This window comes from Coregonus clupeaformis, chromosome 36 (genome assembly GCF_020615455.1).
Source record: "Coregonus clupeaformis isolate EN_2021a chromosome 36, ASM2061545v1, whole genome shotgun sequence".
NCBI lineage: Eukaryota > Metazoa > Chordata > Actinopteri > Salmoniformes > Salmonidae > Coregonus > Coregonus clupeaformis.
This window is the reverse complement of record NC_059227.1, coordinates 3225176-3241596: the sequence shown is the minus strand read 5'-3', so window position 1 is coordinate 3241596 and position 16421 is coordinate 3225176. Positions and strand designations below refer to the sequence as shown.

The following is a 16421-nucleotide window of genomic DNA, read 5'->3' as shown; positions in this document are numbered from 1 at the left end:
AGTGACCATATTCCCCGTGCATCCCGCAAAGGCGGAGGTGTTGCTAACATTTACGATAGCAAATTTCAATTTACAAAAAAAAAATGGCGTTTTCATCTTTTGAGCTTCTAGTCATGAAATCTATGCAGCCTACTCAATCACTTTTTATAGCTACTGTTTACAGGCCTCCTGGGCCATATACAGCGTTCCTCTCTGAGTTTCCTGAATTCCTATCAGACCTTGTAGTCATAGCAGATCATATTCTAATTTTTGGTGATTTTAATATTCACATGGAGAAGTCCACAGACCCACTCCAAAAGTCTTTCGGAGCCATCATCGACTCAGTGGGTTTTGTCCAACATGTCTCTGGACCTACTCACTGCCACAGTCATACTCTGGACCTAGTTTTGTCCCATGGAATAAATGTTGTAGATCTTAATGTTTTTCCACAAAATCCTGGACTATCGGACCACCATTTTATTACGTTTGCAATCGCAACAAATAATCTGCTCAGACCCCAACCAAGGAGCATCAAAAGTCGTGCTATAAATTCTCAGACAACACAAAAATTCCTTGATGCCCTTCCAGACTCCTTCTGCCTACCCAAGGACGTCAGAGGACAAAAATCAGTTAACCACTTAACTGAGGAACTCAATTTAACCTTGCGCAATACCCTAGATGCAGTTGCACCCCTAAAAACGAAAAACATTTGTCATAAGAAACTAGCTCCCTGGTATACAGAAAATACCCGAGCTTTGAAGCAAGCTTCCAGGAAATTGGAACGGAAATGGCGCCACACCAAACTGGAAGTCTTCCGACTAGCTTGGAAAGACAGTACCGTGCAGTACCGAAGAGCCCTCACTGCTGCTCGATCATCCTACTTTTCCAACTTAATCGAGGAAAATATGAATAATCCAAAATTTATTTTTGATACTGTTGCAAAGCTAACTAAAAAGCAGCATTCCCCAAGAGAGGATGGCTTTCACTTCAGCAGTAATAAATTCATGAACTTCTTTGAGGAAAAGATCATGACCATTAGAAAGCAAATTACGGACTCCTCTTTGAATCTGCGTATTCCTCCAGGGCTTAGCTGTCCTGGATCTGCACAGCTCTGCGAGGGCCTGGGATCGGGAGAGACACTTAAGTGTTTTAGTACTATATCTCTTGACACAATTATGAAAATAATCATGGCCTCTAAACCTTCAAGCTGCATACTGGATCCTATTCCTACTAAACTGCTGAAGGAGCTGCTTCCTGTGCTTGGCCCTCCTATGTTGAACATAATAAACAGCTCTCTATCCACCGGATGTGTACCAAACTCACTAAAAGTGGCAGTGATAAAGCCTCTCTTGAAAAAGCCAAACCTTGACCCGGAAAATATAAAAACTATCGGCCTATATCGAATCTTCCATTCCTCTCAAAAATTTTAGAAAAAGCTGTTGCGCAGCAACTCACTGCCTTTCTGAAGACAAACAATGTATACGAAATGCTTCAGTCTGGTTTTAGACCCCATCATAGCACTGAGACTGCACTTGTGAAGGTGGTAAATGACCTTTTAATGGCGTCAGACCGAGGCTCTGCATCTGTCCTCGTGCTACTAGACCTTAGTGCTGCCTTTGACACCATCGATCACCACATTCTTTTGGAGAGACTGGAAACCCAAATTGGTCTACACGGACAAGTTCTGGCCTGGTTTAGATCTTACCTGTCGGAAAGATATCAGTTTGTCTCTGTGAATGGTCTGTCCTCCGACAAATCAACTGTACATTTCGGTGTTCCTCAAGGTTCCGTTTTAGGACCACTATTGTTTTCACTATATATTTTACCTCTTGGGGATGTTATTCGAAAACATAATGTTAACTTTCACTGCTATGCGGATGACACACAGCTGTACATTTCAATGAAACATGGTGAAGCCCCAAAATTGCCCTCGCTAGAAGCCTGTGTTTCAGACATAAGGAAGTGGATGGCTGAAAACTTTCTACTTTTAAACTCGGACAAAACAGAGATGCTTGTTCTAGGTCCCAAGAAACAAAGAGATCTTCTGTTAAATCTGACAATTCATCTTGATGGTTGTAAAGTCGTCTCAAATAAAACTGTGAAGGACCTCGGCGTTACTCTTGACCCTGATCTCTCTTTTGCGAACATATCAAGACTGTTTCAAGGACAGCTTTTTTCCATCTACGTAACATTGCAAAAATCAGAAATTTTCTGTCCAAAAATGATGCAGAAAAATTAATCCATGCATTTGTTACTTCTAGGTTAGACTACTGCAATGCTCTATTTTCCGGCTACCCGGATAAAGCACTAAATAAACTCCAGTTAGTGCTAAATACGGCTGCTAGAATCCTGACTAGAACCAAGAAATTTGATCATATTACTCCAGTGCTAGCTTCCCTACACTGGCTTCCTGTTAAGGCAAGGGCTGATTTCAAGGTTTTACTGTTAACCTATAAAGTGTTACATGGGCTTGCTCCTACCTATCTTTCCGAGTTGGTCCTGCCGTACATACCAATACGTACGCTACGGTCACAAGACGCAGGCCTCCTAATTGTCCCTAGAATTTCTAAGCAAACAGCGGGAGGCAGGGCTTTCTCCTATAGATCTCCATTTTTATGGAACAGTCTGCCTACCCATGTGAGAGACGCAGACTCGGTCTCAACCTTTAAGTCTTTACTGAAGACTTATCTCTTCAGTAGGTCATATGATTGAGTGTAGTCTGGCCCAGGAGTGTGAAGGTGAACGGAAAGGCTCTGGAGCAACGAACAGCCCTTGCTGTCTCTGCCGGGCCGGTTCCCCTCTCCACTGGGGTTCTCTGCCTCTAACCCTGTTGCAGGGGCTGAGTCACTGGCTTGCTGGTGCTCTTTCATGCCGTCCCTGGGAGGGGTGCGTCACTTGAGTGGGTTGAGTTACTGACGTGATCTTCCTGTCTGGGTTGGCGCCCCCTTGGTTTGTGCTGTGGTGGAGACCTCTGTGGGCTATACTCGGCCTTGTCTCAGGATTGTAAGTTGGTGGTTGAGGATATCCCTCTAGTGGTGCGGGGGCTGTGCTTTGGCAGAGTGGGTGGGGTTATATCCTTCCTGTTTGGCCCTGTCCGGGGTTTCTTCGGATGGGGCCACAGTGTCTCCGGACCGCTCCTGTCTCAGCCTCCAGTATTTATGCTGCAGTAGTTTATGTGTCGGGGGGCTGGGGTTAGTTGGTTATACCTGGAGTACTTCTCCTGTCTTATCCAGTGTCCTGTGTGAATTTAAGTATGCTCTCTCTAATTCTCTCGTTCTCTCTTTCTCTCTGAGAACCTGAGCCCTAGGACCATACGTCAGGACTACCGGGCATGATGACACCTTGCTGTCCCCAGTCCGCCTGGCCTTGCTGCTATTCCAGTTTCAACTGTTCTGCCTGCGGTTACGAAACCCCTACCTGTCCCAGACCTGCTGTTTTCAACTCTTAATGATCGGCTATGAAAAGCCAACTGAGAGACCTGAGCCCTAGGACCATACGTCGGGACTACCGGCCGTGGTGACTCCCTTGCTGTCCCCAGTCCGCCTGGCCTTGCTGCTATTCCAGTTTCAACTGTTCTGCCTGCGGTTATGGAACCCCTACCTGTCCCAGACCTGCTGTTTTCAACTCTTAATGATCGGCTATGAAAAAGCCAACTGAGATTTATTCCTGATTATTATTTGACCATGCTTGTCACTTATGAACATTTTTGAACATCTTGGCATGGTTCTGTTATAATCTTCACCCGGCACAGCCAGAAGAGGACTGGCCACCCCTCATAGCCTGGTTCCTCTCTAGGTTTCTTCCTAGGTTTTCGCCTTTCTAGGGAGTTTTTCCTAGCCACCGTGCTTCTACACCTGCATTACTAGCTGTTTGGGGTTTTAGGCTGGGTTTCTGTACAGCACTTCGAGATATTAGCTGATGTAAGAAGGGCTATATAAAATAAAATTGATTGATTAAAACCCATATCCACTCTATTTTTCATAAGGACATTGTTTGTGGAGTTTGGAAATAGTGGGATATCTACTCCATATGGACAACGTCTTCAGAGTTCACCTAAGGTGACTTAGAGAGTTGAAGACTTGGGTGACCTGTCAGTCAAGCTGAACTGGAGATGCCGCCATCTGCTAGTCAGTGTGGGAGCTACAATCAAATACATGGAAGAGAGCTGATTTCTCTGTGGGCCAACTCCCTGAATAGCTCAACAGCTGTAGACGGTCTGTAGACCCCAACAACCCCTCCACATTCCCTCCTATCTCCTGGTCTTCCTCTCAACACACCAATTCCTTCATCCCATCAACTCCCCACAAACCCTCTATCCATGTCTCTTATTTTTCCCTGAAGTTGGGATCAGCATTGGCCAATCTTCCTTCTGTGAATGTAATGCAAACGCCCCCTCATCGCTCCACGTCCAGCCAATCTCATCCACTGTCCATTACAGCAGTTCTCAGGGCACCCAAGAGATTCACAATGACGTCTGATGGAGGAGTAAGCTTCCAACTCCAAAATAGCAACAATGGCGGTTATTAGTTAGTGTCAATGGAAACTGACAGTGTTCTGACGTAAACTTTCCTTTCCAGATTTGATCATTGCTCAATGGTTGTGTCATCTTTTTCTGTGGTAACCAACCAGCTGTTGGGGTCTTGGTCGTCCTTCTTCAGGGTCTCTGGGGTGTTGAAGACTGTGCCTTTACTCTCAGGAAGGAGATCTTCTTCTTAATCAGGTGGAACTGGAACAGCACTTACACCGGAATAACCTAGTACTTCTGGTTCATCATGTTGTTAGCACCTAACAGAGGCTGCATTTCTTTCATGGATTCAGAGCTAGGTGGGTAAATGTACATTAAATGTATCCTCTTGAATTAGAAAAGAATAGGCTAGCACTCCTTTATTGTATAAATAAGAATGAGAGGGAAAGTACAGACAGCAACTGCAATTATTAGGTTTTTATTTTGAAAACGGTCTGAGGAGATTGAAATTAATGGATTCCATTCATTGTAAAACAGTTCTGCCATTTCTTTAAGCTGTTCATATTTTATTTTGGACATTTGACTCATCTTTAGATAGTATGAATAACTTGATAGTTGTAAGAATCCTAAAAGTACAAATTATTTCAACTTTGTAAGAAACCTTTTTTTTTTCCTGAGAATCTTATCTGGAATGCAAATGAATACATAATAATAATAAATTAAACTGTCAAAAAGAAAATCCACACAGAAGACAATGACAACGACTACATAGGCCTACACACATAATCTGTATATTAGACTGGCATAGGTACTAATACCAGGTAATAGCTTGTTGTTGTGGCCATTTTATTCTCTGGGTGTTGTGTTATTTAAAATGGCCAAAGTGTAACACCATGGCTGCACTATGAAATCCTGTAGACCTGAGAGTCAGGAGAGAGTTTGGAAACAGAGAAAACAAAGTTGTAGACATTACTGTAACCAACAATCCGAAGTTGAACAACCTCAAATAAGATTAAGTGCAGTGTGTTAAGACTAAACAAATAGTCATTTCATTTGGTGAGTTCAGGTAAAGCTTTGGATTAAAAAAATTTCATCCCTCAGCTCGATCTTTTAAACCATTTTTTCATTTGAGTGTTTTTTGTTGTTGTAGGATGTCAAACATCAATGCTCTGTCTTATGGAGACATCAACATTTGAGGACAAACATACATTTTCACCAATCAACATCATATTTTCTCAATATTTCCCAAGTTATGTCCCAAAATACTCAACCCATCTTCATACATTGTCAGTTTGACAAATGTCAAATCCAATCGTAGACACACATTTGGAATTCTCTGAATTCATAGTTGGGTGCTCTTCTTGCCATTTGACGATCTTAAATCATTTCGACATCTGTTAAGCAAAGTAAACCGATTGTGTTATGCATAGACACTGTCACACTTGAGCTAAACCACGTCACCCCCCCACTGTGAGCAGTGGATCCTCCTAAACAGGGTTTTTATAGGAAGTCTGACCCCACCATAGTCTGACCCCACTTGGTTAGGTTTGGCACTTAGAGAAGTCTATGACTATGAAACAGCATTAAACAGTTTGGCACTTTTAATCACACTTTAAAAACAGGGCCCTTAAAACAGGCAGAGTGTGGGGGAGAGAGAGAAAATAAGGGGAAAAGACGGAGTGGTCAAGCACTAACAATAGACCTGTTACACACAACTCCTCCAATTTCATCATCCTCTCTTCCACCCCTCTTCACCCTCTCACACCTTACCCCAATCCTTCACCCCATCCCCCCCATCTTCCCAGCACCTTTGTTGGTGTCTTTGAATTTCTCCTGAACCAAAGATGCAGCCCTTCCCTCAACATTGAAAACATTTCCTAATGAGTTCATAGGTCCAAATCTCTCGTCTTATCTCACCCGGAGATACCCCCAACAGGATGGCCTCAAACCAACAAAACAAAACAAAAAATAAAACCTTAAAGCAACCAAAGTTAGCTTTTTAAAGATACAAATATTTTCCATTATTCTAGTCAATCTTTAAATATGGCAGTTCGTCCATCCATCCATCCGCCCACTCCCAAGGTCCTCAGCCGTGAGCAGAGAGTCCGAGCCAAACGGAAAATGGAGCCCGTAAAAACACGGGCATCAGGATCCACACACCCCCAACCAATCGTCCTCCTGGGAATGCTGACAGACAGGGCATATTCCCTGCCCCCTTCTCACGCCACCTCCAGCCAACCAGCCGCTGGTAAAGTCTTCAGTCGCCACGGGAACGGTCAGGGCTGGACGAACCAGCTGTTGGCGTCCTCAAGGTCGGTCTCCAGCTCCTCGTCTTCGTCCAGGGGCTCTGGAGTTTGGAGGGCCAGCTCTCTTAGGAGGGAGGCCTGGTGGGCAGTGGGTCGGGAGACCGACTTTAGGCCAATCTTCTTCTTCATCAGGTGGAACTGGTCTCGGATGAAGTTGTAGAAGTCGTACTCGTAGCGCATGTGGTGGTATAGCACCTGAAGGGCTTCCAGAGTGGGTGTGTGTTTACGCACCGTGCCAGTCATGTTCCCCATCTTCCTGTAGTCTGCAGGAAGGGGCGGAAACAAAGAAACAGAGCAGGAAGTATGGTTAAAATGTGAAGAGAAGACATATTGTCAGCCATCAAGGTGAAGAGTTACTGTAGACCATTTTTGAGGTATGAAAATACACTTCTGACAAACTTTGATTTTGGTGTTAAATATTCCTTTAAATGTGAATGATTTAAACCCAGTGTAACAAGGTTTTTACAGGCCAGGGTGTGCTTGTGTATGTCTGTACCTGGGCTCTTGTAGATGTTGAGTACGTCAGTAAAGTAATGAGGTAACAGTCTCTCTAGAAGGAGCAGCACATCTTCCAGCTCCTCTAGGATCCCCACGATAAGAAAGTTTTCTAGAACGTTCTGTTTGGCCCTCTCCAGAGCCCATACTCCCGGCTCTCTGAAACGCACAGAACAACAGACACAGTCAGAGGAAAATATCTGGCAACCCAGAGGAAATGATAACCAATGATAATTCTAATACCACTAATACTTTACTGAACACTACCAGTCGCAAAAATATGAATACCAGCCAGGACAATGTGTAACTATTACAACATTTCTTTACTCCAAATTTGGAGCCTGATTCGCTGGTGCAATACAGATCTTCTTACCGGCACTGTGGGTGCTGTCCACAGAAATACGGGATGATGTAGAAGAGTCTGGGGTTGGAGCATTCTGGGTAATTCTCCAGGATGCAGACGTTGATGTCCTGGACAGGAGGGAGACAGAAGAGACAGCCAATCAGAAACACAGTCAGAAAGACAGACAATCATCTTCAGGTTGACACCTACTTTTCTGCAAGAATAATGGGAAATGAAAACATTACTGTAATTCTACATTACTCTCACTAGGGGGAACCCTTCACCAAGTCTTCCTCTCTCTTAGGACCTCGTACTGCTTTTCTCATGGTTATCGTTGGTAAAGACACTCTAGCTCCATACCACTTTCTGACAGCCTAAATAAGACATGCAGCTTCATATCCACAATTCAGATATTAGGTAATCTGGGAGTGCAAGAGCAAAATGTAGTCAGAGGTTGATGCTATTATTCTCTGTCCAGAATGATGACAGTTAACTGACCAGTAATGCAAACCAATCAAACAGAAAACGAGGGCAACCTTTGGTCTCCTCAGCTATCCACATTATGTTGGCCATGCTACCAACATCCCAATCCAATCCCACCATCTTCTCTTCCTCCTGTCAAAATAACCCACCGCCTCAGTGAAAAAAAAATTAAACGTCCTAGGCCAGTGGGCTGAACGAGGGAGGCCCACTGAGACCAAATTAAAAAAGAAAGAGAGAGAATGATTAAAAACACATAAAGGAGTGGTCAGCCACTCTCTCTCTCTCTCTCTCTCTCTCTCTCTCTCTCTCTCTCTCTCTCTCTCTCTCTCTGCTACAAACCCAAGAGTTAAACCCATGTCAGGTGATGTAAGCTGTATAGACAGCAACAAGGCCTGGACAACACAACACTCATAAACACATGAAAGACACACACACACATCAAAACACTGGTACATGTTTCAACTGAGAAACATTTTTGAAGTCTAAATGGGGAAAAGGGTGTTGACAATAAAAAAAGCAGGAGGTCTTGCCTCCATGCTGATAGGTGAGAATGCCCTCAGCTTTACTTGGAAAATTGCAATTTGTCAAGTTAACAGCGGGAGCCTAGGCGCCTCACCGCAGAGGTTAAGCTAAGCCAGAAAGACCCAGAGAGAGAGAGAATGAGAACCAGAGGCCCAGGCCTTGTGTTTTCTCAGGGCCCAGAAGCAGTGGGGGGGGGTTGCAGAAAGTGATGAGTTGCGTTCCACATGCCCACTATTAAACACTACACCCAGCTCTGGGCCTGTCTGGGGTTCTGTGGTGTTAATGATACTGGGACACCTGGTGTACAGTCAGGTCACAACCCAAGACACAGACCTTGCAGGAAACATGACATATCAGCTTCATTAATCATTCATTAGCTTTGAGTGGACACCTGTATTCACACAGAGACAGACTGGGGCCACGCCACAATGATGTAACACTAACGAAAGCGCTATGAAACCTAGATGTACTGGGGCTTTGAGAACAGACCAAGCTCTTTCTTGCGCTTCCACCCCTCTTCAATTTCTCAAACTCTCTATTACTCCACCCAAAAAACATAATTCATTTCCTCTTAAACCCACAAAGCCTGCGGTCAAAACAATATGAGAGAAAAGGACACCCGTCTCTTCCTGTCTTTGTCGATGATAGTTTTAGAGTATATAATTCCTTCAGTAGCCCACCAGGGGGCAATAAACCTCTGACTGACTGTCTGACTGACTGACTGACAGACCTGTTAACACAGGAAGCAATATTCTCAGTCATTTAAATTAATAAAGATATCAGTTCAAGCTAAACTTTGATTTTAAATAAATCCACACATAATGCTGTGTGCTTTTTTTATCTCCTCTGAACGGTCTCTCAGATCTGCTGCTCTGCATTTGGACCGGGTAGGTACATTCACTGACAATCGCGAGCAGAACAACAAGAAGAGGCTTCAAATGAACCACAAGAACTGAAGAGAACCCAGAACACACAAGCATTGTGTTACTGTCAATAGAGACCCTATAAGAATGAATGTGTCCCAATTCTTAAAGCCCTTCTGGGCCTCATCTCCTTCCCTCCGTGATCACAGACCGTGGACAAGAAGACAAGAGATGCCTTGGCATGAACAATGCTGGGTGTCCGCCAGGGCATCCTCTGTGAAGTTTGTGTGTGTGTGTCTGTGTGTGTGTGTGTGTTGGGGGGGGAGTGAACCGTGAGGGTAGATCAGGTAGACGGACCTGGTTAGAAGCCAACTCCCCTCTCAGTCTAGCACACTGGTCAGTCACTCTTTCAGCTAGAGTATACATGATTCATAGCCAAATAACTCACTACAAAAGCATGTGCTTGTGTGTGCGTGTTCACATGACTGTATACATGAGAGAGAGAGAATGTGTGTGTGATCACATGACCGTGTGTATACGTATGTGTGTGTGTGCGTGCGTGCATGTGTGTTTGTCTGTAAAGAGAGAGTGGGGCCGATGGAAAAAGGTAAGAAGTCTACCACAGGAATGTTTCAATAATAAATTAGCAGAGACAAGGCCTGGTTGAGGAAACTGACAGTGTTCTTTCATTGACACCTCCTGTACACACAGAGCAGGGCTCTGAGCAGGGCTCTGCTGGACTAATGCACACCAGGCCTGCTGTTTTGCTGCTGCACTACAGGGGGAAGAGAGAGTTAAAGACCCTGCTGAATTCTATGGTGCAGATTGAATTGGCTAAGGGTGTTGACACAGTAGCAACTCACCACACACACAGTGGGACGTATGGGCCAGGCTAGGGTGCTAACAGGATTAACACGCACGCACGACACACACACACACACACACACACACACACACTCTCAAGTGAGCCTGCCAGGGTAGCACAGCGGCAGCCCCCCTTTACTGTAGTAGGGGGCCCTTTTCGTTGCATACTTTAATAACTCAACTCAAATGCTCCGGTACTCCTGGGACGCTGAGCAGAACTTAATTACCCACAGTCAGACTCAGACTCACTCTAGCCACGATGATATTCATTTCACTGTGTGTGTTTGCTAATGTTGCTGGCTCAATGTGTTTTATGGTTGTTGTGAGGGCCTTTGACAACGCACTGGTGTGAGTGTGTGCGTGCGTACGTGTGTGTCTACCCACAAACATGGGTGATTGGAGGAGCAGTAAGGGGAATTCCTATTGCATGTTAGCTGACTGACTCCATCTCTACACAGATTATACCAATCCAGCCCAGCACTAACGACACTGCATGCCTTACCTTTTGAACCTTACTTAAAATGGGACCTCACATAGAAACGACAGTTTGAGGATGAAACGAAAGCAGTAAATGTCATTAGAAAAGCATGAGACAAATATCACCACTGAGTATTGAGTTGCCTACTGCAGGAGAAAACAACACAGACAGACAGACATAGAGACAGAGAGACAGACAGAGTTCAGGTCTCTAACTAACTGTCAGATGTGGTCTAACTCAGTCAAGTCTGTAATTGAGTTCTGGGCAGTTCTGTGTTGAGAGCAAGGGAGCGATGGAGGAATGCCCCACAAGGGGCAAAATATTTGTTACCCTTCCTTCCCATGCCACATCACATACTCTTTATCTTCAAGTACTATACCTATGGTTTTTATTGTAGAACTGCTACAAGGAACTCTTGCAGGGCTTCCTAAATCCAATACCACAAGGCTGTAACTAATACAGTACATTATGCTTTACCTCACCTGATTAGTTCTCCATTTTGCCACTATGGTGAGAAGAAAAACAGTGGGTAATTGTTGCTTGTTTTTGCTGTTCTCCAAATAGCATTTTAGATCTTTTAAATGGTGTACAAATGCAGTAGACCTAAATCAGCTTTCAAAAAATTCCTTGGAGGGGAAAATAAATATTTGGAGGGGGAGTTACCACTGAACTTGATGTATCTAACATGAATATTTCCCCTATGTTCATTTTCAAATATTTTTATTTGAATAAATTAGGGGATATACAAATTAACAGTTGAAACAGTTCTTCAATACAATGCACCGTATTTTAAGCAAATTTTCAACGCTATTTGTGACACAATTTGCTGATTTCCCATGGCCACCCATGACTGGTTCTTGATCCCCCCTTTGCCACCCAACTAAAAAAATCCTAGAATTGCCCCTGCCTGGCTGATGATGAAACAGGTGGAGACATGGAAGGACTGTGTACAAGCTAATAACTCAGTCATACAGTACAGTTACTGTTGAAGTCAGAATGACACTCGACTTCATTAATATTCTGGACCATTAGCCTTTATACCATTACACTAATGATGCTGCTTATGGAAAGAAGACCAGGAGAGCAAAGGCCTAGGCTGTTGGCCCCGACATGAAAGATGGAAAAAGAGAGGGAGAGAGGTTGATAGAGTTCTATCAATAAAGGAGGAGTCTCACCAGGTATCTCTCATCATCCTTCATCCCTGGCGTTCGGATGAGGTGGTTCTGCTCACCCCTCCAGTCCCCGAAACGTCGGAAGAAGTAGTTGGAGAGGAAACGGTTAATGGGGTCCCGTATGATGTTGATGTAGACGGGCTGCTCTATCCTGAACCTGACAGACAGAGTGGCAGATGGATGGACACACATTTATACAGTGTACACATAGTATAAGGTTTTCCACAGTGGGGCAGTATTTGGGCCTAGTTGATAAGGAGATGGGCATAAAATTAAATTTCCTCTCTTGATATCCATTAGTCAAGGCTTTTGTGAAAATGTAAACTATAGGAGCAGTTTCAATTCAACTTTGTCCAGGCATAGCAAGACTAGTAAACTCCACTGTTTTAGCTGATTCTGTGTGCCATTGAGATCTTGGCATCACTGTGTCAGTTGTCATACGTGGTGTGCTCTGCTGTAGTTACCTGGTGAAGTTGAGGAAGTGGACATGTCTGGTGTACAGGAAGGGCTGAGGGATGTTGCTGATGTTCCTCATAAGGTCCACCTGAACACACACACATCAAGAGAAATTACTGTCCAAGTCTATACTTGTATCAAAAACAGTATATCTCTCCAGGATGGAACCAGAACCAAACACAGAGTACATTTAGACCCATATTTACTAAACCCTTGTGTGCTTTAATAGGCGATGATGGAATATCTGTAATTTATTACACATGTTGGATTCAGCAGAGAAATCAATTAGGAGGTTCCATCTCACTGTGCTAGAGCCTAACATCAACATAATTGTGTTGGAGACCCCATGTCGACTGTGCCAGAACCTCACGTCATACAGGCTGGAACGAGATCCCTGATCCCCTCATCTCCCACTATTGAGAGCAGCTAAATTACATCACATGTTATGTTAGCCCTCAGTGGGGCTTCCTGTTGATAAAGCCCATCTGTATCTAGTGTGCTGGTGATGGCCAGGACTTTCTGAAAACACACAGAGAAAAAGAAAACATCTACCCAAAACACTGTCTTCAGGTTTCATTCTGTGAAACGGCTAGCAGAGATTGGAACGATGAAATGTTTGCATTATGTACTGTAAAATATCATCATTCACAGTTCTGTGTTTCACATTATCCCAGCCTAGGTGAGTGTTCTCCACCCCTGTGGTTCCCCAGGCCTGCATGGAGAGACAGGTCCAGACCTGTAGCCCCAGGTGAGCTCCATGGTGGTGGTCACACCTGGCCCTGATCCCTGGGGCTTGGAGATGGGACAGGAGGGAAAGGGAAATGATGGAGGGGTGGCCAACGACCTAACTACTGGGGTCTGACCCTGTCATAACCTTGGCTGAGCTCAACAACAATACTTAAATGGACAAATAGACCGAAGGAAAAAGGTGGAGGCCTTGATACCTAGTGTGACTTGTTATCTAGTCGCTTGTTATCTAGACTTGTTATGTAGTGTGATAGCATTAGAAATCTTTTGTGACATCTTTAGTCACTGTGTTTTGGAATGGAACAAGTGTTTATGATTAGCAGCTTTAAATGGCGGGCTGAACTCACCATTTCTGTATGTGTTTTTCTCAATTCATTGGGGCATGGACTCTAAAAAGGGTTGAAAGCGTTCCACAGGGATGCTGGCCCATGTTGACGCCAATGCTTCCCACAGTTGTGTCAAGTTGGCTGGATGTCCTTTGGGTGGTGGACCATTCTTGATATACATGGTAAACTGTTGAGCGTGAAAAACCCAGAAGCGTTGCAGTTCTTTACACAAACTGGTGCGGCTGGTACCTTCTACCATACCCTGTTCAAAGGCACTTGCCCATTCCACTTCTGAATGGCACACATACACAATCCATGTCTCAATTGTCTCAAGGCTTAAAAATCCTTCTTTAACCTGGATCTTGGGGGTGTGGTTCAATGTGCGTGTGCTGTTGTTTGTCCCTCTTTCACTCTCAAAGTAGTCAGAATGAATAGAATTAAGATAAATCAAGAAATCTCTAATTAATGTTGATATTTTGCTGAGGAGGTCTTAGCCCAGCTTACACATTTGGTTCCTTGGAAGTTGTGGGAACGTATGTTTTTTGTTTCCCATTGGTTCTGGGAACAATTTTTAAACGTTCTGAGAATGGAAGTGAAAATGTCACCTGTTCTGGGAACTTACATTTTTAGGTTGCAGGTAGGTTCTAAGAATGTTTTACTATGGTTCCCTGAAAGTTTTCCTGGGAGGTTTTATTAACGTTCTCTATCCATGGAATGATTCCACTGCACCACCAGGATGGAGCTAGCATGCCATGTTGTTTTTTTTCTATCCAAACAGACCCCATTTCAAAGGAAACAAGCACTCATTTAGATCAGGTGTGGCCAGTTAGTGGGTGTGGCCAACACACCTAACAGGATAGAGGATAACGTTTTGTTGATGCTGATAACGGAATATATGTTTTTAAATAACATTATTACAACATTCTCTGAACATTACTAAAGTTTTCTTGTGGTTTTTATGGGAAGTTTTCTTAACGTTCTTGGAACAATTTGAGAACATTACTTTAAATAGAACCATGAGGAAACCTGCAGGAAATGCTGAAGTACTGAAATTCCCACAGAAGAACGTTGTTTCTTAACATTCTCGGAACAATTTGACTCACACATCTGAGCTATCTTTTTTTGCAGGTGCATGGTAACAGTTGAATAAGATGAGAAAAAAAGAAGAAACCCGGACACTGCTCTTGATAGTATCACTGCTCTTGATAGTATCACTGCTCTTGATAGTATCACTGCGCTTTCTTCTTTTTTTCTCATCTAGCTAAGGTGTTTGGTGTCGTATTTCTCAAGTAAAAACATTTGCATGAAAGCTAGTAGTGCACTGCAGACTATTGAGTGAGCTGCTGCTGCGCTCGGGACTGATTTCTGAGAATATGTCTACAACTTCAGCAAGCTGTCAAACTATTGTACATAAAGCACAAGCTACACACTGTAGTACAGGTAAACAAGCCCGAGGCAGGTCTGTCTCACTGACTGTAGGTTCTGCTACTACGATTGGATAGAGCGCAATCTGCACAGCTGTTTCTCCGTGCATGACAATTCTCCCTAGGCATTACCATCCCGTGCTAGTGGGCAAGTGGGCATGATCGAAATCAAAACCCAACTCTCAAATATCCAACGGATCTAGGAACGTAACAATGTCACAAATCTACGTTTGGGAAGATACTGACTTTATGACCAAAATTATGCTATTTACACGTTGTAGTCAATTTTTACACAAGAATCAATGTTTCTGACTAATATTGATGCAACATAGGCTGTTGTCAACCAGATACGTGTTTTTTGGTTCAGCTGCAAATCAACACTCCAATGGCTCTATTTTCGGCTGGCGGTAAGAAGGCCCAAGTGTCAAACACACGTTAGTTAGCAATTTCGTCATTTAAAAACTGGTGCACTAGCATTTTCCAGCCCTTACGACAGGTTCAGCAATTTGCCTGTCTAACATCCGCTCACTTGCGCTGAGATGGGAGGGTGTGTCCTTAAAAACGTGCACAAATATGCCAATTTCAGTGAGCGTAACTAGGGATATAAGATCGACCAAAAGCTGGTCTTAGTGGTATCGCAATTGTTTATGGCATTGATTTTGCCAGTGAAGGCACACACAGTACCCTTATGTACATTACCAATGTTTTATTAAAATATTAAGAGCAGCAAAACAGTCAGACATTCCCCTTTTTTATTTATATTGGAAAGTATTGGAAAAGTCTGCTACTCCAAGCCAGAGCCGGACCTTCTCAATGTTTGGGTATCTGTTGTAGCTAGTATACAGGTACATGAGATCCATGGCAGAGCTGTGTCTGTTTGCATCTTTGGTGAGAGAGAGAACCCAGCATCACATAGCAACACAGTGAAACTCAGAAAAAGGCTGTGTTGCTATTTCTGACCAAGCTGAAATAAACCCATCACTCCCTCAGGTCCTGTACCTCTGCTATAGAGAGACACACACAGATCACTATGCAATGTGGGTAAGTAGGGCTCCAGAGGCTAGGGGACCTTGGCTACTTGGCTACCCAGGCTGAGAGCGTCGGTTCTGGGCAAATGCATTAGCAGGCCACTGGCTTAGCCAAAGGATAATGGTCTAACACTCCAGTCCCCAGACAGACTGGAGCTAAGGATACCAGCGTCTCTAAACTTAGAGAGCATGCAATCGGGATCTGCATAAGTCAACAAGCACGCACACACACACACACACACAGCTGCTCTGAGAGGACGTGTTAGTGGACCGTTAACAGAAGTGTTTTAGGTCTCTCTTTTCCAGAGGCTTAATGATTCTATTGGTGTTCTGACACCGTGTACAGCCACGCATTCAGTCTTGACGAATGAGTAAACAACTAACAGTTTAAATATTAGCTTTAATTTAATATGTACTTCAAATCTAATGGGTCAGTAATGTTTATGACTATTTAGCATTTACTGACCATT

At 43.8% G+C, this 16421-nt stretch overlaps 1 protein-coding gene across 1 annotated transcript in view; it reads right to left on the bottom strand.

Annotated features, from left to right (window-relative positions):
- Nucleotides 1–4906: 4906 nt before the first annotated feature.
- LOC121552947 (uronyl 2-sulfotransferase) overlaps nucleotides 4907–16421 on the bottom strand; it is a 135963-nt gene continuing 124448 nt past the window's right edge. Inside the window, exons 4-8 of the mRNA XM_041866060.1 lie at nucleotides 12435–12514; nucleotides 11974–12127; nucleotides 7619–7716; nucleotides 7247–7404; nucleotides 4907–7013 (exon numbers count right to left, since the gene is read on the bottom strand). Of these exons, the coding sequence (XP_041721994.1) occupies nucleotides 6721–7013; nucleotides 7247–7404; nucleotides 7619–7716; nucleotides 11974–12127; nucleotides 12435–12514 (783 nt within the window). The 3' untranslated portion in view covers nucleotides 4907–6720. The remainder of the gene's footprint in view (nucleotides 7014–7246; nucleotides 7405–7618; nucleotides 7717–11973; nucleotides 12128–12434; nucleotides 12515–16421) is intronic.